Source organism: Gobio gobio (assembly GCF_949357685.1).
Source record: "Gobio gobio genome assembly, chromosome: 8".
Taxonomy (NCBI): Eukaryota; Metazoa; Chordata; class Actinopteri; order Cypriniformes; family Gobionidae; genus Gobio; species Gobio gobio.
Window position 1 is genome coordinate 7,171,400 of NC_137114.1, and position 23,325 is coordinate 7,194,724.

General features: G+C 38.7%; 2 protein-coding genes across 3 annotated transcripts in view; one reads left to right on the forward strand and one right to left on the reverse strand.

Annotated features, from left to right (window-relative positions):
• Positions 1-575: 575 nt before the first annotated feature.
• nudt8 (nudix hydrolase 8) lies at positions 576-13,245 on the reverse strand. 2 transcript variants are annotated; one of them, XM_079823557.1, is made up of 6 exons: positions 13,152-13,222; positions 12,573-12,713; positions 9,844-10,602; positions 5,289-5,421; positions 2,537-2,614; positions 576-2,421 (listed from the first exon to the last, which is right to left on the reverse strand). In XM_079823557.1, exons 2-6 carry the CDS (start codon positions 12,596-12,598, stop codon positions 2,191-2,193), a joined length of 1,227 nt encoding a protein of 408 aa, XP_079679683.1. In that variant the 5' UTR covers positions 12,599-12,713; positions 13,152-13,222; the 3' UTR covers positions 576-2,190. The 2 variants fall into 2 exon arrangements, with proteins under 2 accessions (XP_079679683.1, XP_079679684.1); XM_079823558.1 differs by lacking the exon at positions 12,573-12,713 and having other exon boundaries at positions 13,152-13,245.
• A 1,262-nt stretch (positions 13,246-14,507) lies between these two features.
• Positions 14,508-23,325, forward strand: part of ftr86 (finTRIM family, member 86) — a 33,328-nt gene continuing 24,510 nt past the window's right edge. The window contains exons 1-2 of the mRNA XM_079823420.1: positions 14,508-14,641; positions 21,843-22,347. Of these exons, the coding sequence (XP_079679546.1) occupies positions 14,631-14,641; positions 21,843-22,347 (516 nt within the window). The 5' untranslated portion in view covers positions 14,508-14,630. The remainder of the gene's footprint in view (positions 14,642-21,842; positions 22,348-23,325) is intronic.

The window sequence follows — 23,325 nt, forward strand, 5'->3', positions numbered from 1 at the left end:
AATGAGTTACTTTATTATTCATTACCCTTTCACAGTAAGTTCAGTGCCACACAAGTAAAGAGCTCTAGGGTTAACTTTAAGCTTGTTGGCTCGTTTTTGGAGTAGTGGAGTAATGGAGAATGAGGGTACATAGGGCGAATCGGACAGCGGTAAGTTCATACATTCAGGGCGCGACTCTCACAGTGCGTTGAGAGTACACCGTCTGGTTGAGAGTGAGAGCGACTCAAAAGCATAAGGAGTCTTTTCTTGTTTGCTCTCGCGAGACTTTGCTGTCATACGCCGATCGGTCTGCGCCGCGCTGGTGCATCGAACAAGCATATTCTCCAGCGCGTACATCTACTGTACACTCGTTATTGCGGTGCATTGTAGGGGTGGGAATCTTAAGGCGCTTAACGATTCGATCCGATTCTGGGAGTAACGATCCGATTCCCAAAACGATTCTTAACATACATTTTTGGTAACTAATTATCCTGCTGTGCAAATACATGAACTTTAAATTTTAATGTGTTTTGTTTTTAGTTAGAATATCTGTTTGACAGTATTGCCATATTAAACATGATTATGAAGATTTCTTTCAATACTTTTATTTTATTAATAAAGTTATATTCAAGATTAACAAGCTCTAATCAAACAGTAAGACATACAATTGCAAAGAACAAATCTTTAAAACATCGGCTAATGCAGAAGAAAAACAACTTTAGCACTCGCTGAGAAGCCAAATTCAGTGTGTGCGCATAACATCTCACATGAGAAAACCTGCCGAGCTGCAACAGTCATGTTAGAGACATTTAACCAATCACTCATTAAAACGAAGTGTTTGTTCAAAGTTTTCCATTCGTTTGAAACATTGTGCAGTAGTTCAGCAATATTCCATAAGTCATTCCAAAAATGATGCCACGGATGTTGGTAGGTTTATGTTCCGGCCAACGCATCGGAGACATAGGAGTGTTATTAAGCATTAATGGCAAGGAAAGCGCCTTATAGCCTAGTTGAGCACCACTTCGTTATTTTGGCTCAGAATTTCGTTTGTTGGAAATATGAACTTAATTTAGAAATGCTTTTTTTTAGAAAAACTAAAAAAAAGCTAAATAAATTTTTGAAATTTGGAGGCAGCCGCAGCGAGCGCAGGAGGAGCGACTGCTGTAAGGCATTTGTGCAAATCTGCGGAAAAACTGCATAAAACGTGCGGGTGTTGAACCCTCTCACCGGGAAAAGTGTCCCCACGGGTGCGACGCCCCTGAGCTGGTCGTAGTTTGTCCATTTTATCTTAAACGAGGCCAATTCACCAGCCTATCAACGTTTGGCCGGCGCGCACGCGTTGAATTGAACACAGAATCGATTCTAAATTTTTGAGAATCGATTCTGAATCGTTGGATAACGAATCGCGATGCATCGACCTTTTCTCCCACCCCTAGTGCATTGTGGAATTAAATGAGTGCACTCAAAAACGTCCACTGTGGTTTCGGACACCACTACAAATGGCTGTTCAATGAAATAGTGCCCTATTTAAGAGTAGAGGGGGGGCGTTTCCGAACACAGCCCTACACTTTTATTACTAAAATGCTGAAAAGTATTTACTGAGTGTTCACTGGACGAACAGGTTACTTGATTGTCACTGTAGGGTAATGTACCATATTACCTCAGACATCTATTGAAAGGAGATTTTTGCTGCTGGTGAGAATTTCCTGTGGTCATCGACAGCAACAGATGTTGAAAACTACAGGAGCACAGACTTGTAGTGGTGGGTAAATTTGATAAAAGGTAGAATTGAACCGCAGGAAAATGGATATCCATGTGCTGGATTGAGAAATAAACATTTTAGTACAGTTACAATGAACCTTTAAAGCCTTTTAACACTTTTATTATAAGCATTGGTGTTAAATAAATTGACAGACTCACATTTAAAACAACCATCTATGTTAAGATGATGAAAACAAAACTCAAAATGCTAAATCCCAAAAACACACTCAAGTATGTTGTGTAAATGAACACTCTTCATTCACTGGAGTCATGACGTCAAACAACTTGACACTTTTCATTCATTAACCCTAAAGCCTAAACACAGCAAAGGGTGAATCTCAGAGAAATGGCCGGAAATAAAACCAACTTTAAAGACCCAGACATTTCTTCACAGTTTTCCATGAGATTCTTCCGAAAACGAAATCTGTGATATGACAGAGCTTGCTACGATTAGCAAGCAGCTTCTGTGGTGAAGGTGCTGTGGTCCAACAGTTGCTTTGGCGGCACAATAAGTTTGAGTGCATGATCTAAGGCCACTGCTGTGAGACCCCACACTCGGTACTTAGGACTGTGAAACACAGGGAGTGTGTACCCGTAACGATCACCAGTGCGAAAGTGTGTGTAGCCTCTGTTTTGGGCTTGACATAAGTGCTCAAGTGTCAGGGTAAAAATCTCTTCCACCTGTCAAACAAAGAAGTGGAGTGTTACTCAACCCTTATCTGAAGAAGACAAATACTGGAAGTGAATAGATTGTGATGGGATGTGAATTGTCTGGTCTGCCACTGCTGCACTGTACCTCACTTGGATTGGGTCGAAAAGAGAGCTTCTCCAATGGTCCAAGATTGGCTATTACAGGCGCAATCATCATTCCAGACTGCAAATTAGGAAACACATACAAATAAATAGATGAAGAATTGCACTGATCTTTACTTCAGAAATAGTTCAAAGCTCTAAACTAGGCAAATACACACATGGGTTTGTTGATGGACACACACTTGTTAGGAATTACAGCTGCAACATCTCATAATGTACATCAAACTAGCGTATCCCGAGAAACGTCCTGCTCAAGTCGTCCTTGTGATGGAGGTTCAGGTTGAATAACTAGTTCCTCAGTGTTTCATCATAGGACTTGTGTAAGCGGTAGACCAATCACAACAGACTGGGTCATCTGACCAATCAGAGCAGAGCAGTCCGTGGAAAGGAGGGATTTAGAGAGACTGATTCATCCATCGAGTCGTTTGAGAATCATTGAACAATGTGGTAATGTGCAATGACCTTTAAAGGGATAGTAAAATGGGATGTTTATCTGCTTACCCCCAGGGTTTCCAAGAAATAGGTTGGATCAGTAGAACACAAATTAAGATTTTTACAGTCAGTCATTCGTATAGAGTATGAGAACTATGAGTAAAAAAACATGCACATACAAATCCATATTAAACCCTGCGGCTCGTGACGACACGTTGATGTCTTAAGAAACAAAACGATCGGTTTGTGCGAGAAACCGAACAGTATTTATATCATTTTTTACCTCTAATACACCACTATGTCCAACAGCGTTCACAGCGTTCACTGCATGATGACATCAAGTGAGTGAGGTCAGGACACGATGGACAAACATGGACATATAGCGCCGGAAGTGATCTCTCGTGCGTATTTCTACACTACATCGTGTACAGACCTCACTCACCGGAAGTCATCGCGCAGTGAACACTGTTGGACATAGTGGCATATTAAGGTCCTTTCACACTGGATGCGATTTTGTTTATGTTTATTATTTTCATTTCAATGTTGATTTTTTTTAACTCTCGCAGTGACAGAAAAGGCTTAAACCAAATCACATACAAGGAAACAAAGGTGACGAAATGTCCAGTTGATGTCATTAGCTATTCAATCAACATTAACCTTTTCCAGGTATGGCATTTCTCATGAGATTACAGCAGTAGTTGTAGTTATAGCTGTACAGATGCAGCAGCGTTTGCCCACTGTAGACTACAGACAACGATATCATAACCTTCTGAGTTAAAACTCGTTGATTTTTTTCTAAACCTAATTGACCGTTCGCAAAGACCCGCCCCCTTTAGTTACTGTTGCTATGTCCGACAAGCTAGATGGCGCTCTCACACCACACGTTTTCACGTAGAGAAAATACATCGCGGAGCAAAGAGGACACTGACAACACGCCGACAGACAGGACAGAGCAAGTTACTTTTGATATGAAACAAAGTGTCAACTTTGAAATAGTTTTTAAAGAAATGTAAACAATAAATACCGTTTTGTGGCTCTTTAAAGGGTTAGTTCACCCAAAAATGAAAATTCTGTCATTAATTACTTCCCCTCATGTGGTTGGACACCCGTCAGACCTCCGTTCATCTTCAGACACAAATTAAGATATTTTAGTGTAAATCTGATGGCTCTGAAAGGCCTCCATTGGCACAATGGCACTTTACACTCTCAAGACCCTTAAAAGACACTAAAGACGTCGTTACAAAGTCCATCTCACTACAGTGGTTCTACAATAACTTTATAAAGTGACGAGAATAGTTTTTGTGCGCAAAAAAACCCTAAATAACGAATTATATAGTGATGACCGATTTCAAAATAATGCATCATGAAGCTTCAAAGCGTTATGAATCAGTCAGCCATCAGCCAAAGTCAACAAATTTCAGCAGTTTGGCGGTTTGACACGCGATCCGAATCATGATTCGACTCACTGATTCATAACGCTTCGAAGCTTCATGATGCATTATTTTGAAATCGGTCATCACTATATAAGTCGTTATTTAGGGTTTTTTTGCGCACAAAAACTATTCTGGTCACTTCATAAAGTTATTGTAGAACCACTGTAGTGAGGTGGGCCCATGGCAACAGTTCTTTCGCACACCACCCGCGTTTTGGCCGTGATTCCGCTACTTTTGATTAGCAATCAAACTTTTGATCCGCTGCCTTCACTTTGGGACACAGCTAATGACTCGCTCAATCAGACGGTCACCTGCTGCCACCTACTGGTGAAGTTTCATGTTTAAACATTCTTTCCAACTTTTCTTATTTGTATATTCAAAAAATATTTTTAAAAATCTCATAACATTATTTAATGCAGTTGTAATTTCTCAGTGTAAATAATTTAATTTGATTGGTAACAGCCCTATAGTGTCTTATTCTAATTAAAGTTAAAGATCAAATTTAAAAATATAAAAGGAAAGCTGAAGCATAGCCTATATTTAATAAGATAAGGGGGGAAATACCCTTTATAAAAAGGTAAAAATATCACAAATATGCCGATTTAAATATGTCAAAGCTGATTGAACACTGGTGAGAATATTGCTTCAGAATAAATTACAAAAAAATCAAATTTTTTACTCGGACAAGTGAATGCCAGATTTACTTGTCCGAAGCACAAGCACGTGAACCGGCTTAATGTCGAGCCCTGATACCGGATAATGGAAATACAAACGGGAGAACACAACGAGCGCAGCGCTGGAAAGGGGCGGGGCTACATAAGGTCTAAACTCAAAAGCACATGTGCTGTGCTAACAAAAGTGCAAACTCACCATATCACGCAGCGGTTTCATCACACCCCACACTTTATCTTCAGTGACGTGGATTCCCAGCTCCTCACGAGCTTCTCTGAGAGCCGTATCTACAACAGATCTGTCAGACGGGTCTTTCTTTCCCCCTGCAAAACTAACACAACAGGGATGAGAATGGCATTTAAAAGGCACAATATGTAAGATTTTTGGATTAAAATATTTAAAAACCACTAGAACAGTGTTATATATTTTGTTGACTTGTGTGCTTACATTATCACAAATGTCTCCAAGAATGTTTAAATCCAGAGAAATAAGCAATTTAACCAGGACACGGGCCGTGCGTAGGCCTGTCGTCATAGTCAATAAATCAATTAATTGCACGAGAAAAAAAAAAAAAAAAGAGCTCGATAATTTTTCCGGCTGCGATAATTTCCAGCGTCCGTTTTTATCTCCATTTTTGACGAGGGTTACATCATATGATCACGCTCTTATACATGTAAATGCTTCTGAGCGCGACAAGACACAAGTGAACACGCTGTATGTCAATGTCCTGTCTGTGTGTGTGTGTGTGTCAATGTCTTGTCTGTGTGGCTGCGTCTCATGTCAGCTAATCGAGGGACACTCTGACACACACACACACACACTCGACGCACAGACAGACTCGCGTCAGTCTCCTGCTCACATCGAGTTCTCTTTTGCTCTTGAACAAACAATAACAACAACACAGAGAATTTTGAGTATTCTCATTTTAGGAGTCTTAAATTAGTTAAATAGCTTCTTAAATGAACTTAAAGAGTTGTGAGGAAATGAGATGCGCGAGACAGCGCGTCAGATCCGCGTCATGTTCGTCAGCGGCCGTTCTTAAAGTGACAGTAGCACTGATGATGCCTGTCATTAATGTTCATCAAAGAACAATGGGAACAGAGAATAGTGCAGCTTTAATGATGATTAATCTATATTTCATTTATTATTTATGCAGTTAAGAAATGTGTTTGATAACTATTACATTTCTGTATAACAGGGAAGGCCATGGGTAAAAATAACATTTATTATAATGGGGTTATGTAAAGATTGTTTTAAGTTCACTTAAATTAAAAGTAGTTTTTTTTAAAGTCTAATAAATGTTGAAATTGGGAGCTTTCAGTTATACTGTAATGTAACGTCATTAATGTTTCATAGACATTAGTATCAGTGATACTGGCCTTCATTCATAAAAACATGACAATAAAACATATTTAAAATATGCTGTCAATAAATTGTTTCTACATTAATTTGGAGAGTAACTGAAATTATTTCAATATCAAAACATTAAAAACTTATTAATTGTGATTTATTACAGAAAAAAATGTGATTAATTAGTTAATTTTTTTAAACGATTCCCAGCACTTCCTAAAACACAATCATCCGTTGGAGTTTTTCCAGCTGTTTATTCAAGAGCATTTTTTTGTTAACAGACTAAGAGTCCATTGCTTTTATTGTTTTGGTTGTTTTGTTCATTTATTGTGGATACTTAAAATGCTTTCCGTTTTCAGTGTTAAATAGTCTTTAGAAATCAAAGTTTATTGATCTTTGAAAAGGTGTACCTGCATTATTATGCCATTGTCATTATTTTAGATGAAAATGGTCTTAGAACGACAATATTATCGTTTATCGCAATAATTTCTTGGCCAATTTATCGTCCAGCAAAATTTGTTATCGTGACAGGCTTAACTTGACAGGCGTCGCCTATCAATGACATCATACCCGCGTTACCCTCTGGTTTTATTTTGTAGAAACCAAGGAAACACCATAGATGCTTTAATACATGTTGTGTTTTATTAGACAGGTGAGCAACACAGTTAGTCTTGTTGTTTAAATCTGGTTTTACCATGCCTAATATCGCTCTAGCACACTGCAGTGTGAACAAGTGTCTCAGTTGCTGCAGGGTGAACGCACAGTAGCATTAAATTATTTCAAATCAAAGTCAATTTAAATCAAGTCATCAAGACACGCCTTTGTTTTGAATAAGCGACCTCTAGTGGTGAAAAATTACATACTGTGCCTTTAACCCTCTGGTGCTCTTCGGTCATTTCTGACCGGAAAATTTTCTGTTTTGAAATGTTAAAAATCACAGCTTCATCAGAATGATATGAAACTTGGAGACTTTTCTAGCATTAGGTATGTAAACACACAAAAAAATCGAGGGCATGATTCGAGCATGCTAATTGGTCATAAAATAAATACTCCCACTTGTGCTCTTCGGTCAAAAATGACACCATAGGAAATGAATGGGAAATCTGCAAAAACACAACTTCACAGAAAAAAAAACTATATTTCTAACAAAAAGAAAATTTCTAAAACTTTATAATAAATAGTCTTTGAGATTTTTGTAAATATATATTCAAATAAAAATTTTTTTTAAAAATCATTAAATGTGTTCAAAACAGAACTAGTGAATTCTCCATAGAGGCCTCTAGTGGTTACACCCATGGCCGCATGATTTCTTAAATAATTCCAAAAGAGGGGCTAATCTGCCTTCAAAAACATATATTTTGAAGGCCTGGGGCCCGTTCTTCGTACGTCGCTAACTCAGTTAGCTGGATTTGATTGTTGACGATTTGGCATGATCTCGGATTGTTTGGTTCTTCGAAGCTCATCCTGGACTTGCTGTCATAGCAACAGGTCCGTAAGCTTAAACCTGCTCATGAGCGGCTTATTCCATGTAAACAGGATTAGATTGCATCTTGAGGTGATACTTAAAATCTGTCCCAGCCACTGCTACTTTATTACAAGAGTGCATTACTGAACCAGGGGCAATAATAATAATTTTAAATAATAATATAAAAATGTTATATTGTATATGTACATGAGAATGTATAATGTTGTGTATAATACTATAGACAGCCACTTGATTGAGCGATTTATTTGTGATGGAATAATTACTTTATATAATTTTATTTTTATTGGTTTACATACATGTTGTACAGTTAATCTGAGCCGTGCATTAAGTGATCACGGATATTATGGGAGTGGCTTGATGCAGCGCAAGAGAGGATAATTTGATCTTGACCCATAAGAAACTTGAATACTTTCACGTTACAAATCTGCTTCAAATGGAATTAAAAATTAAAGGGTGTACAAATACTGTATAAAATCGTGAATATAAATAATTGGTAATCATGTTAAAAAAACAAAACATTTATCATTTATCTATTATAACTTTTATGTTGGTTTGGTCGTTTGGCTGTTTCCTTATAAGGTTCAGAAATTCGTGGGTTTTTGTGTAATTTGTCAAGTTTTTTGCCAGGTGGCTTTTTAATTATATGATGTCATTACGTTGCTGTCTTGACGCCAGCCAATCGCTGCATTGCTGATCGTGGTTTCGAGTATCGATGCATCTGCCCTCTTCAGGGAACACAAGAACGCGCAGTGATCTTAGATCATTTAATCCAGATATTTTAATCCAATCTGCAAATTCGTTTGAAGAACCAAATTAGCCTGAGATCAGTTATCACGATTAAAAGATCTGGGATCTGTGAAATCATCTTAGATGTATTAAGCGAGGTACGAAGAACGGGCCCCTAGTCTCTATTTTAACCTGAAATACTGCAATAATTAAAAAATAATAATACAAAAAAAAAATTTGGTATAATTTTCAATGGCAAAAATAGACCATAATTATTGCATAAATATTAAAAAATACCATCAAATCATCTCAAAATACAAAATTAAAAAGAAAAAATATTATTGAAGAAAAATAAATTACATTGGTTTTACTGGGGTGGAGGAAGTTTAGTTTTTAGGTGTCCGGGAAGACAACCAATGCAACCCTTAAAGGAAGAGCAGCAGAGGGGTAAATGGTTAGTTCACCCAAAAATGTAAATTCTGTCATTAATTACTTACCCTCATGTCGTTCGACACCCGTAAGACCTCCGTTCATCTTCAGACACAAATGAAGATATTTTGGTTGAAATCTGATGGCTCAGAAAGGCCTCCATTGGCACAATGGCACTTTACACTCTCAAGACCCTTAAAAGACACTAAAGACGTCGTTACAAAGTCCATCTCACTACAGCGGCTCTACAATAACTTTATGAATCGGCGAGAATAGTTTTTGTGCACGATTTCAAAACAAGGCATCATGAAGCTTCGAAGCATTATGAATCAGTGAGCCGAATCATGATTCGGATCGCGTGTCAAACTGCTGAAATTTGGCGATTCAAACCGCTGAATCGACTCACTGATTCATAACGATTCGTAAAGTTATTGTAGACCCACTGTAGTGAGATGGACTTTGTATCGACATCTTTAGTGTCTTTTAAGGGTCTTGAGAGTGAACCGTGCATTGTGCCAATGGAGGCCTTTCAGAGCATCAGATTTACACTAAAATATCTTCATTTGTGTCTGAAGATGAACGGAGGTCTGACGGGTGTCGAACGACATGAGGGTCAGTCATTAATGACAGAATTTACATTTTTGGGTGAACTAACCCTTTAAATTAAACATTATTAAATCTCAGCGGAGGGCCGACACATAAGCTACTCTCCACACCTTTTAGCATTAGAAACCACCTTTAGAGCTGGACGCGAGGGCCTACCTGACATCCCCTTTGTGCCGACCCTTCAGCTTGGCTGATCTGAGAGTGAAAAGGAGTCCGGGATGCCCGCTCTGAGCACACAGACACACCAGCACAGCGGCCCAGCTCTTCCCTGCAGGCTCGTACAGAGCAGCGTTGGCTAGCAGGGAGCGTCTGCAGCGCGCCTCGTTTCCTGCGGACAGACACTGGTCCGCCACGGTTTGCTGATGGGCGTCTCTGTGCAGCCCGCGAGTTTCAACTGGGAGAACCGCACGGCTTTTAAAATGCCTCGACCACAGGCCTAGGCCGATGTTAGCCAACCACTGGAAGCGGCCTGTGCTATTTGTGCTGCGCTTTAGGATAAAGTGGCATGTTTGACTCTTAATATTGCTTTCAGGAGAATTCTGGCATTTCTCCATTTTGCTTTTGGGCAGAAGGCACTTGCTCCGGTAAGTGTACTGTGATGGAGATCCATTCAAAGAGGCGTGTAAAAACAGGAAGAGCGTCTTTGGTGTATGTATACAGTTCATACTGCTAAAGTTCATGTGCGTCGATAGAAAATGAGTGCTAATGCATATCCGTCTCGGAAGCATGTGTTCGGAAGTGTCCAAAACGACAGAAAACCCAGAATTGGAGCAGAAGTGCCTGTGTTGATGTTCATCTCCTCGCCGGACACTTGAAGAGCGGCTGCAGACGGCCCGAGTGTCACGGCGCATCAATTCCAATCTGTGAAACCTGAGCTGATGTACACACGTCTTCATGTGTGGAGTCCGAAACATCCTGTAAAATCACAGTCGAACATTAACAACATTCTGTGAAGCCTAAACAGGGAAGACACGGGGCCCGTACAATGAACTAACTTAAAGGATTAGTTCACTTTTAAATAAACTTTCGCTGATAATTTACTCACCCTCATGTCATCCAAGATGTCCATGTCTTTCTTTCTGCAGTCGAAAAGAAATGAAGGTTTTGGATGAAAACAGTCCAGGATTTTTCTTCATATAATGGACTTCAATGGGCTCCAAACGGTTCAAGGTCCAAATGACAGTTTCAGTGCAGCTTTAAACGACCCCAGATGATGAATAAGGGTCTTATCTAGCCAAACCATCAGTTTCTGAGAGAAACCCAGCAGTATTTATGCTTTTATTTTACCTCTTATCAGGAGAAACGCGATCGTCTCTGAGCTCAGCCATAATTTTGACCTCACTTAGCGGAAGTTATGGCGGAGCTCAGAGACGATCACATTCGTCTGATAAGAGGTAAAATAAAAGCATAAATACTGCTGGGTTTCTCTCAGAAGCTGATGGTTTGGCTAGATAAGAGCCTTATTCATCATCTGGGGTCGTTTAAAGCCCTTTGAAGCTGCACTGAAACTGTCATTTGGACCTTGAACCGTTTGGAGCCCATTGAAGTCCATTATATGGAGAACAATCCTGGACTGTTTTCATCCAAAACCTTAATTTCTTTTCGAATGCAGAAAGAAAGACATGGACATCTTGGGTGACATGGGGGTGAGTAAATTATCAGCAAAAGTTTATTTAAAAGTGAACTAATCCTTTAAAGGGATAGTTCACCCAAAAATGAAAATTAGCCCATGATTTACTCTCCCTCAAGTCATCCTAGGTGTGTATGATTTTTCTTCTTTCAGACGAATAAAATCGGAGTTATATTACAGAAGTCCTGGCTCTTGCAAGCTTTATAATAGCAGTAATAGTAGTTCTGTTTTTGAAGTCCATAAAAGTGCATCTATCCATCATATAACTGCTCCACACGGATCAGGGGGTTAAAAAGGCCTTCTGAAGCAAATCAATATTGTAGCCAAAACTTTACTTTATAAAGTTTTAAATATGGTTATTTTTCTCACACAAACGGATCGATTCACTTCAGAAGGCCTTTTAACCTCCCGGAGCCGTGTGGAGCAGTTATATGATGGATAGATGCACTTTTATGGACTTCAAAAACAGAGCAACAGTCACTGTCATTATAAAGCTTGGAAGAGCCAGGACTTTTTTAATATAACTCTGATTGTGTGGGTCTGAAAGAAGAATGTCATACACACCGCGGATGACTTGAGGGAGAGTAAATGATGGGCTAATTTACATTTTTGGGTGAACTAACCCTTTAAAGGAGAAGTTCACTTCAGAATGAACATTTCCTGATAATTTACTCATCCCCACGTCATCCAAGATGTTCATGTCTTTCTTTCTTCAGTCAAAAATTATTAAAAGGGGGGGTCTAAATTAACATTCTCATGCTAAACATGGCCAAGTTGGACGTTAAGTATTACCAAATATACTCCTTCAGTATTCAGAACAAGTTTCGGTAGAAACTTAAAGCGCGTGCGGCAGAAAAAAAGCTCCGCCAAATCAAGTCATCAAGACACGCCTTTGTTTTGAATAAGTGATCTCTAGCTGTGAAAAATTACATATTGTGCCTTTAAATATTATAAACACATTTACACAGCAAAAAGAAAAGTGTTGTCCTCAAAAGGGGACATTTAAAAGAAAACATCTGTCTAGGGAAACTAGTTCATTTTTATAGTTCATATTTATAATATGCATATTAAATAATCATCTGCAGAAGCTATATAGAAACAAAGTTTGGGTTTATTTTTAGAAAGACAAAATCTTCCAGTAGTTTTTAGTTTGAGTTCAGCAAAAGCAGAAAACGGGACAAATTGATTGGCTTTATATGTGAAATGAAATGATAAATGGCACAAGGTCTTTCTGAAAACATTGATATTTTCTCACTGTAGCTGATGTAAGGCGTTATCCATCTGCTTTTACGGGTATCTTCTAGTCATTTATGGTGATTTTTAGTTGGTCTGAACTGATCAAAATGATGGATGAGCACAAATAGGACCACAAATGAGCCAGTTCATCTTGATCAAGCTGTTTAGAACCAGAAACAGAAAACCAATCCATATATAAACAAGTTTGCTGATGATATGGGGAGAAACAGTTCAAATGAAATCATTTTACTGCATTATTATAAACATATTAGACTCAACATCTTACATTAACTGAGACCTTGAGGCAGTTGGCATGGGATCCAAACACTTATGTATTGTTAAGGATTAACAACCTTTATATTAATAAGGTTTTCGTTTGAAATATAACGAACACGTGAAGAACATAAAGGGGACAAAAACAGCATCAAGCAAGTCGTTACACGTTAATTGTTGAATAAAATGTATCACAACAAACTCCTCCTGGTCAGTCATTTATATTCATTTAATATAACGTTACGTGGAAACGTAATCATTATAATCCACAGCAAACATCTGTTTTAATTGTGAATAAATTATGATAAAACATTTAAAAACTCACCTTAAAATAACCCACAATCAGTACTTTGACGGTGAACGGATGTTGTGACAGAAACAACTTCTTCTGTGTGTGTGTGTTTGAATGTTGAAGAGGCGCATTTCGCCACCTATTGGACACGGACACACACACACACACACACACACACCACTGCTCCTTACATAAACAGCGACTAAACAAACACATTCTTTATTATATTAGCCTTTTACGGTAAATTATTTAAAAGAGCATGTTTGTGATGTTTACTGCAGTTCATCCCTACTCACAACAACCGTCTTTGTTGCACAAAGGTCAAGACTAAATACTGTTTAATGCCATAACCAGAGCAGCACAACAAGACATATTGTTAGGAGGTGATGTTGTATAAAACAGCACCCTTGTCCTTTTGCTTGTTATAATTTTGTTCTTGTCCTCTGGCACTGTTTCATTTTATTTTACTTTAGTTACTTTGTGTTTTTGCTTTGAATGAATACGCTCAAATTCCCTTTTACTTGTGCAATTGCACAAAACAGAACAATAAAGCTTGAAATCATTTAGCTTGAAAAGTTAGGTTTAGAGTCTGACCATTTCATTTTATGAATGTGATATTTTCCCATATTACCTAATAATTTGTATGAAGTATGCCTTTCTCAATACCATGTCAAATCCACTCAGCTGCAAATCAATGAAAAAAATTGTCTTAATTAAATGCTCCACATCAATCCAAAATATTTTGTATGTAGGCCTATGCAATGGAAAAATAACTGAAAAATAGTTTCATTTTCACCATTACAGAAATGACAAGAGTAATCAATATCTAATTTAAAACGTTCCAGCACACATTTTACTGGATATATTATATACATTATTTTAAAAGAGACTGTTTTACTTTGTTATTAATATAGAAAATCCACTGTTCACCAAGCTTTACGCCAATTCACATCTCCAAACACAGAAGAGCAGAAAAAGCGAGCTGGAGGATAAACAGTGTTATTAAGTATATTTATAATGTAGTTTTTTGAGACTACCTTGTAAAATATTTGTATTACCAATAAATATTTTACCCTTGATATCATAATATAGCAAGACTGGATACTGTGCAGGCTAAAGCTTTCATAACATGACATATTATATTATAAGCATCCTAAATAATATAATCATTATAAGTCAATTATATAATTCTGTTCTTTATTTTTTTGTGTAAAAAAATACTTTTATTCAAATTATTTAAATCATTAATTCATACACATTTCAAATCTTATGATTAATAATTTACTGTTGTTCTCTTTTAGCAGCGTTTAAAGTGTCGTTAATTTTTTGTTTTCATTTCAACGAGTCTCTGCGTTGAGTCTCGAATCTTCATTCGGTTCGATCGACTCATCAAAAAGATCCGAATTCACAGAACGATTCAATGCCTATCAAACGCCTCAATACCTTCAGAAATGCGTTGTTTTGATCGCTGATGTGCTGAATTCACACTCAGACACAACTGAATTCTGCCTCATGACTGCTAAGTAAGTACATTAAAGTGTTTCACATCAGTTAATATCTGTTGATTTTGTAATAGTTAAGCTAACAGCTACACACGTGTAAACATAGCAGACAAAACTGAAGTTAAAACTCAAAATGGTATTGGGGTGAATGGGGTCAATATTGTATATCTATACAGTGTGCTAGCGAAATTTGAAAATGTACTGTAAATATGAGATGGTTTAAGACAAAAAAAAAGTTTTGGGAAGAAGGCCAGTGGGCCGGTGTTGTTGTTTTAAGTTCTTTTATTATATATATATATATATATATATATATTTATATATATATATATATATATGAGGCCATATATTTTTTTTTTTATAATGGTCAGGTCATGAAAAAGACTGCATAGGACTTTTGATATCACTACTATAATATTTATAATAGCTTTTTGCTCATTTTATAAAATTCAGTGACATTCAGAGCCTGACTTTGGTCCAGACTTTGATTTGACCATTTCATCTTTAAATAAACATAATACCAGGTTAATTAGCCTAATATTAAAAGGTATATGTTTTACTGTTTTTTATTTTTATTTTATTTTATTTTTAAGTATTGAAATGACCAGGGGACTTTTGTCCAGAATATGGTTCAGGTTTCAATAAGTTAAATTTAAGATCTTCTTTATTTAGACCAAATTACTTTATTATGAGCTGGGCCATCCAACCAGCCTTGCCCTCAGCCTCTTCTGCAAACGTGTCAAACACGAGACGTCACCATTTTGATGTCCACATCAAATTAAATTGACTAAAGTCATTGTATATACATAATAAAATACAAGTATTTAATTTAATGTTCAAATAAAAACTTTCGTGACAAAAAAAAAGCTCAAAATATGGGTGAAATAATGTTCCAAAGTGTAAAAATGTCAATCGGCATTACGGTTACCATTTTAACTTTACCATTACCATTTCGGTCCAGACTTTGATTTTACCATTGCATCTTTAAATAAACATAATACCAGGTTTAAAAAATATATAGCGGGTCTCTACCTGCTTAGCTAGCTACTCTCTAGCCTTAGTGGCTTGTTCCTGTCTATACTGAGCTTCTCTAACAATGCACAGTACACTCTCAAGACCCTTAAAGTCCCTGTAAAGTCAAAACTAAACATGTGTTCTGAGTTCCTCACACCACAGATAAATGTGTTATTAACCACCCAGCCAAATTTGAATCATAAAAAAATCCGGGAAGTACATAAAATAGCTTATCAAAAACTTGAAAAAATGAGCAGCATTCTCTGCTCTCAAACGCTGGGGGTGTGTCCGCTGTCGGCGCCGAAACCACGCCCACTCGCAGGAAAGCGGCAGTAGCACACAAGACAACACTCACTGATCACGAGCGTCTATGATCACGACGCACCAGATGTCGGCGGGACGGGAGGATGAAGGCCTGGGCGGGGGATAGTCGGTTCTGCAGCGGATTATCAGTGAATCCCAGTTGTCTCCGGTGAAAGTTTGTAAAACGATCCGGTGTAAAGTCACCGCAGAGGCAGGTGTCGGTGATGATCCTCAGCTCTCGGAGCCAGGGGAGGAGCCAGGCTCGGGGGCTCCAGTGCGTCATCGAGCCACCGTTTTAGCCCCGCCCAGAAAATCCTGAATACAGCAACGGTGAAAAACTGTTTAACGGTCTAACTTCTGAATTCAGTACTTCATAGTTCACAGTCTTTGTAATGTGTTTCAGCAATACATTTCTAACATTTATAATGTGTTTAGAAACAAATCTCAGAATTGCCTTTACAGGGACTTTAAAAGGTACTAAAGACGTCGTTACAAAGTCCATCTCACTACAGTGGTTCTAAAATAACTTCATGAATCGGCGAGAATAGTTTTTGTGTGCAAAAAACCCCTAAATAACTACTTATATAGTGATGACGATTTCAAAACACGGCCTCATGAAGCTTCGAAGCGTTATGAATCAGTGAGTCGATTCATGATTCGGATCGCGTGTCAAACCGCCAAACTGCTGAAATTTGGCGATCCAAACTGCTGATTCGACTCACTGATTCATAACGCTTCGAAGCTTCATGATGCCGTGTTTTGAAATCGTCATCACTATATAAGTCGTTATTTAGGGTTTTTTTGCGCACAAAAACTATTCTCGCTGATTCATAAAGTTATTTTAGAACCACTGTAGTGAGATGGACTTTGTAACGACGTCTTTAGTGTCTTTTAAGGGTCTTGAGAGTGAACCGTGCCATTGAGCCAATGGAGGCCTTTCAGAGCCATCAGATTTACACTAAAATATCTTCATTTGTGTTCTGACGGGTGTCGAACGACATGAGGGTAAGTAATTAATGACAGAATTTACATTTTTGGGTGAACTAACCCTTTAATGCCTACACCCAAAACCTACCCTTACAATAATGCAAATACAGTAATTAAATGATGCAGTATTGATGTGCGCATGCCCAGTGCCCCAGTAGTTGTATCCCTTTCTAGTCTTTCCCGTGCACGTCGTGGTATGATGACATCACCGTTTCACAAAATATACGGATTGGCTGTACACACGAAAACGCAAGGGTGTCGTTTTCAGATTTATCCACTCTGGGACCCGGTTTAAAAAAATATCAGTTTCATGCTCCCAAAACGCCGGATCTGTGTCCTTAAACAACCTGGGTGATCTGTAACTAGTAAATGAATAGAATATTTATATTCTAATAGAAATACAATTATTCTGGAGCTCAAAGTCCCACATGAAAATGTTTTAGTTTCACTTTGTGAAGCAGATGAAAAATGTGTTTGTCGGTATTCAGAACAATAATGGAAATTACAAAGGCAAATTATATATGAAAACTCACCCGTAATCATTTATGCACTGGAAAAATATATACAGAGTTGATTAAACAGTCCGATTTGTATCTAAACTGCAGATTCTGCATGACTGCGCTGTGAATATTACGTACCACTCAAGGGGGCGGAGTTCAGGCTTTCTCACGCATAGCCTACCTATTCAGTTGCATCTGCTTGAGTTTATTTGCGATTACAAGAATGCACAAAGAACCCTGTTAAGGTCTTCAAGTCCAAAGGCTTACACATTTAGAAAAATATTGATAAAATATCATGTTTGTCACATTTCTTCAGAAAGAGTGAGCTTTTATTAATTTTCCACAAAATTGTAAATTTTGATAATATAATAATATTATTGTAAAATTATAATTTTGATAACCTGCCTTCTCTTGATACTCCCCTGCTTCACAGCATAGTAATGATATGCTAAAGCTCGCCCACACGTTGACTTGATGGATACAAGGTAGTTAGTGGCGTAAGAAACAGCGAGCGGGTTTTTAACTATATCATATAGAAATATAAGACAACAACTCATACAGGGGGATTTTATTCTCAATATATTGATTTTCGGGGTCCTTCTAACTGTATTCTACTAGCAGTATGTTTTTTGCAAAGCCAGTGACATACTCGCTAATGTCAGCTCGCACATCGTTAAATGAACAATTACGATATTATCGTAGACGATATAGCCTTAAGTCCTCACATATCAAAAATCACTGATCACATATGAGGCATTAGAATCACCCTAGATTGAGGAAATTCAGTGTAGCTATACAATTAAACATTCTGGTTTAACAGAGTCCAAATGTCTATATTTAAGTTTCTATGTAAACATAAACTTACTGACGAATCGCCATTTCTGTGTGAAATGTTTTCCAGAATGAGAGAATTGCCTGTGTAGTGTGTTCCTATTCAGTCAGGATGATGTCTTTTGTCCAAGTCAAGTTTTAAAGGGGTGGTAAAACACATTCTTTTGAAGGCTTGACTGTGTTTGTGGGGTGCACTGTAACATGTGTTCATGCTTCGTTTAAAAAAAAATTGCCTTATTTTTCATATATTTGACCTTTATTCTACACTGCTCTGTCCCTCCTTGTAAAACGGTCTGATGCTTTCCGGGTTGTATGAAGCCAGTCCCTCAAAAATACGCAGTGGGCTCAGATTGGTTAGCTGGCCGCTGTTGTGATTCGCTAACCGCAGTGCACGCCGGAAACGTCACGCCCCTTACCGGAGGCTGTTCAGTATTAGAAACAACGGCGTCAATAAAACCATATGAGCTCGAATCAGACCCAGAACATTTGAGTGAAGATGATCGAGCAGAACCTGTTCAGTCCTCGAGAGTAAAGACTGCGGATCTATAATGATCGCTACTGAATGGCACTTTAACTTTTGTATTTTTAGAACGATTATAGCCAAATATCTGTCGCAAGAACTAACCCAAAACGAACACTAAGCACTGGCTTTAACTAGTAAGTTAGCCAAATCACACACAGAAGCATGTTTAGCAAGCCTGTAGATAAACAATACATAAAAGCTCTAATCAAAGAATCATTTACACTAATGCCAGGTTCGCTGTTGAGATTTTAACGTTAATGTTTGTAACGTTAGGTGTTCGTCGGATAACGTTAAGTATGAATGAGCATTTAACAGACTGGTTTGCAGAACAGCGTTGTCATCTGTTTACTTCCTTGCTACAACGTACAATTAACCTATTACAGGAAAACACATCGATGAAAAATAAATCAGACTTACAGGTTGTGGCCCGTAAACAGCTTCTGTTTGTAAATCCATTTTTCAGGACAAGCCGTTGTGCATATCCTGTATTGAACTCGCGAAGTTTGTGGAAGTTTGTGTTGTCCTCCGTGAAATGTGCAGCGCGCGCGTCGTGCATCCACGCACCGGCAGTGTTTTTTTCACGCAGCTGACGTTGTGCAAATCTGGCATTGAAATCGCGAAGACGGTGGATGTTTTCCTCTGTTAGATGTGCTGCAGGGAGCCCTGCGCGCGCCTGATTCCCCGCTGACTCAAACACACGTGCATATAACATGCTGTATGTTAAACGCTCTGCAACGCACCCCCGTCCCTATGAAGGCTGAACAGAGCAAGTACCCCAGACCTGCAATCCGGATGAATATAACAGCGTTTCCTCTGCATCGCGGCAACAACACTCCAGCCTACTAACCACAACAGCGCCGCGATACAAAATGGCCTCACCCCCCCCCCTTATTTAATATTCTCGGAGGAGGGGTTTATGTAAATATTGAGCCTGTTGATGTCACCAACCCTGGAGGAATGTGTGTAGTCGCCTACTGGCCGTTTGCTGTAGTCCTTAAGGCCAATTTATACTTCTGCGTCGAGTGTACGCCGTAGGCTACGCGTGTAGCCGCCGCCGTCGTGAGCATTTATACTTCTGCGCTGTTGTCTGCGTCAATGTGCAATTCCACATGCAGACGCTAGAAGGCAGTGTCCTCGGGCATGTTGGTGTAATCAAGAGAACAGCCGAAGAAGAAGCAGGTTGTTGTGTAGAATCTGTACATTCATGTCGGAGTATCAGCAGCAGTGAGAGAGCGGCTTTTCTTGCAGCTTGAGTTGTTGTATCTAATACAAATTAAGCATCTCTAGTTGATTAGTAAAGTTAAATAAGGCGATCTGGTGCTGGAATGGGTTTGTGAAATCATGCAGAGCTCGTGGCCGCTGTTTTCAGCAGCGGTGGCTCGAGCAATCGATTGCTGTTGTGGAGACTTCATTCACGAAATATACCCTAATGTGTCCCTGTTCTTGATATACAATTACTGATTAACATCTTTGGTTTTAATGAGAAAATAAATAAACTATACTCAGCGGATCTATGTATTTATTTACTACCATAAAGAATCGCTGGACTGCAAAATATTGTGTTATAGCAGACGTAAGGAACTATCATCCAATTTTTGGACACACACTCACACTCCTATCGCAGATTTTTTATTTATTTATTGACCTGAGGGAAGGGTTCTGGCAGACCAATCACAGCGCTTGCGGTCCGCGTAGAATTGACGCGTTGTTACATTTTTGGAGAGGTGCGCGTCAGGCTACGGCGTAGGGTACGGCGTATCCAACGCGTCTATGCGTAGGGTACGCCGTACCCTCTGCGTGCACTCGACGAAGAAGTATAAATTGGCCTTTAGAAACTGATTTCTTTAAAAGCAAATATCTCCCTTTGCTTTAAACTTTGAACGTTGTAACTTTGCAGATGTTGTTTATGCTCAAGCAGCAACATTACACGCTAGCTAAAGTTAGAATAGTGAAATCGTTGTTTACCACCCCTTTAAACTCTCTTGTCTAGTAGTTTTGGTGATTGTATAGTATAGTATACATGTATAGTATTGAGTTGGGTGTGGTAAGGAGGTTCTGTCATGATAGGGAAATAGAAAAAAAATGCTAGGTTAATAGTTGTACTACTACCAGGCACAATAGGGGCTTTCACACCGGAGGAACCTTTCCTACAACTAGTACCAGGATTTTGGTGTGTTTGTACTGCAGGAAGTAGGAATTTTAGTCCGAGGAACTCCTTTTTGGGAAACTAATTTAGCTCCTACTTCAGAGTAGGGTCTAACCCAGCAGAATAGGAACTACCAGTGATGTAAGTGTACACTGATTGGCCGAACACACACAACACACCCGTACTCGCCATAAAAAAAGCTGTTTACACACACATATTTATTCCAGAAACGAACTCTACGAACGTGGAAAACAATGGACCTCTCAACCTTTACCCTAAGGAGAAAATCCAACACAACATAGAGGGGACCAAGCGAAACATGATTATGTGTTTCTGCTCTGCTAGCGACACTGAATATCAACCACACGGCAAACGCTAATACTTTTTCATAAACTGTCTGCTTTCTTTGTGTAACCGTTCTATCTAATAACGTATCAGACATGCCTGTTAAACAGATCATAAACTAATGAAGATGGAGATGTGTGTGTTCTCAGAGCCATCAAAATAAAGGTCACAACAAACGTGGCTTACATCACTTCGGAGTTCCTACTGGTGGTGCGAATGCAACCAGGAAAATAAACCTAGGGGAAATTTGGTGGTTACCCTGGTGCGAAAGCCCCTATTGTGACACATTATCATAGCATTTTCATGACTTCACACGCATTACAGCATTGTTTTGCTAGCTGTACAGATGCACTTCGAACCCTCCAGATAGACAGGTTTGTCAGCCTTCCTTTCATTTTTTCCCCCACTATGTCATTTTGGCCATGGAAAATGTGCGTGGTGCTTAGCTAGAACCATCCAAAGAACTTGTATTGCTGGTTTTAACCACGCCCGTTCAGGTTTAAAAGGAAATGTACCTCAGTTCGCGAAGTCATCGTCTACTTTTGCAGAAACCTTGGATTGTCCATCTGCCTACAGGATCTCCGGTGTCATGGCTACAACTGCATGGGCTCCAGATGCGTTTGCTTGCCCTATATGCTTGGAAATACTGAAAGACCCTGCCACACTTCCCTGTGGGCACACATACTGCCTCCTCTGTATCCAGAAGCACTGGGACCAGCCAGCGACTAAGGGCTCCTGTGAATGTCCTCAATGCAGGCAACACTTCAAACCAAGGCCCGTCCTAGCCAGAAGCAACGTGCTTATGGAAGCGATGGAGAAACTGAGACTGAGTGGGCAGGATGTCCCAGGTTCTTCTTGGCGTCCAGAAGTGCCCTCCTCTACTGATGCGGTTGGATCTGCGTCCCAGGCCGGACTGTATCCCGCTCTGCCCTCGAGCTCCCCGCAGCTCTGTCCTCTACATCAGCAGGTGCTGGAGCTGTACTGCTGCGATGATAAACTGTGCATATGTGACGAGTGCAGCCTTCTGGGACACAAAGGTCATCAGGTGGTCCGTCCGGATGAAGAACAACACAAGATTCAGGTGCGTGACTGAACATTTTATGAGTGAATCTTACAAAACCTGTCAAAAACAAGTCATATTTCACCCCAAACTTTAAAAAAAAAGGGTTTGATTCTCATTAGACAGGCTGACCAGTCACATAAACACAGCCACTTGTCTTGAGAACTTGTCTGACCAGCCAGTTAGCCAAGAGGTAATCAGTCTTACTTTACAAATTGGACCAGGCTACGTTTCTGATGTGTAAAGGTTAAAAAAATGACTAAATGTAAGAGTAGGTAAGCTGTTTCCTAAATCCAACCAGCCACATGACTTAAAAGATAAGTTCACTTTAAAATGAAAATAACCCCATGATTTACTCCCCCTCAAGCCATCCTATGTGGATATGACTTACATTTATAATGGATGGATGCACTTTTTTGAGCTTCAAACTCAATGGATCAATGGATGTTCATCTGATAGAAGAAAGGGTAACACTTTAGAATAATGGTCATTAGTTAACATTAGTTAACTACATTAGTTAACATGAACTAGTAATGAACTACACTTATAAAGTGCTTATTAATCTTTGTTAATGTTAATTTTAACATTTACTAATACATTATTAAAATCTTGTCAACATTAGTTAATGCAGTGTGAACTAACATGAACAAACCATGAACAGCTGTATTTATATTAACTAACGTTAACAAAGATGAACAAATACAGTAACAAATGTACTGCCCATGGTTTGTTCATGTTAGTTAATACATTAACTAATGTTAACTAATGACCATTATTCTAAAGTGTTACCGAAGAACGTAATTTACACCTAGGATGGCTTAATGGGGTAAGTTTAATTTTAAAGTGAACTAATCCTTTAAAGGATTTCATTTTGTTTTCATTTGCATCCTGTTTTATTTAATGGCTGCTTACCAAATAAATACATAGATGGGCATAAAATATTGATTTGAATATAATTATTATATCATGTGAGAAAAAAGAGCGTGAGAGAGACATAAA

Excerpts from the sequence above, each read along its gene's own strand:
- nudt8 (XM_079823557.1), bottom strand. The coding sequence starts at position 12,598 with ATGGATAACGCCTTACATCAGCTACA. Across the intron at positions 5,422-9,843 it reads CGGCACAAAGGGGATGTCAG|TTTTGCAGGGGGAAAGAAAG; the intron begins GTAGGCCCTCGC and ends CTGTTGTGTTAG. Across the intron at positions 2,615-5,288 it reads TGAAACCGCTGCGTGATATG|TCTGGAATGATGATTGCGCC; the intron begins GTGAGTTTGCAC and ends CCTAATTTGCAG.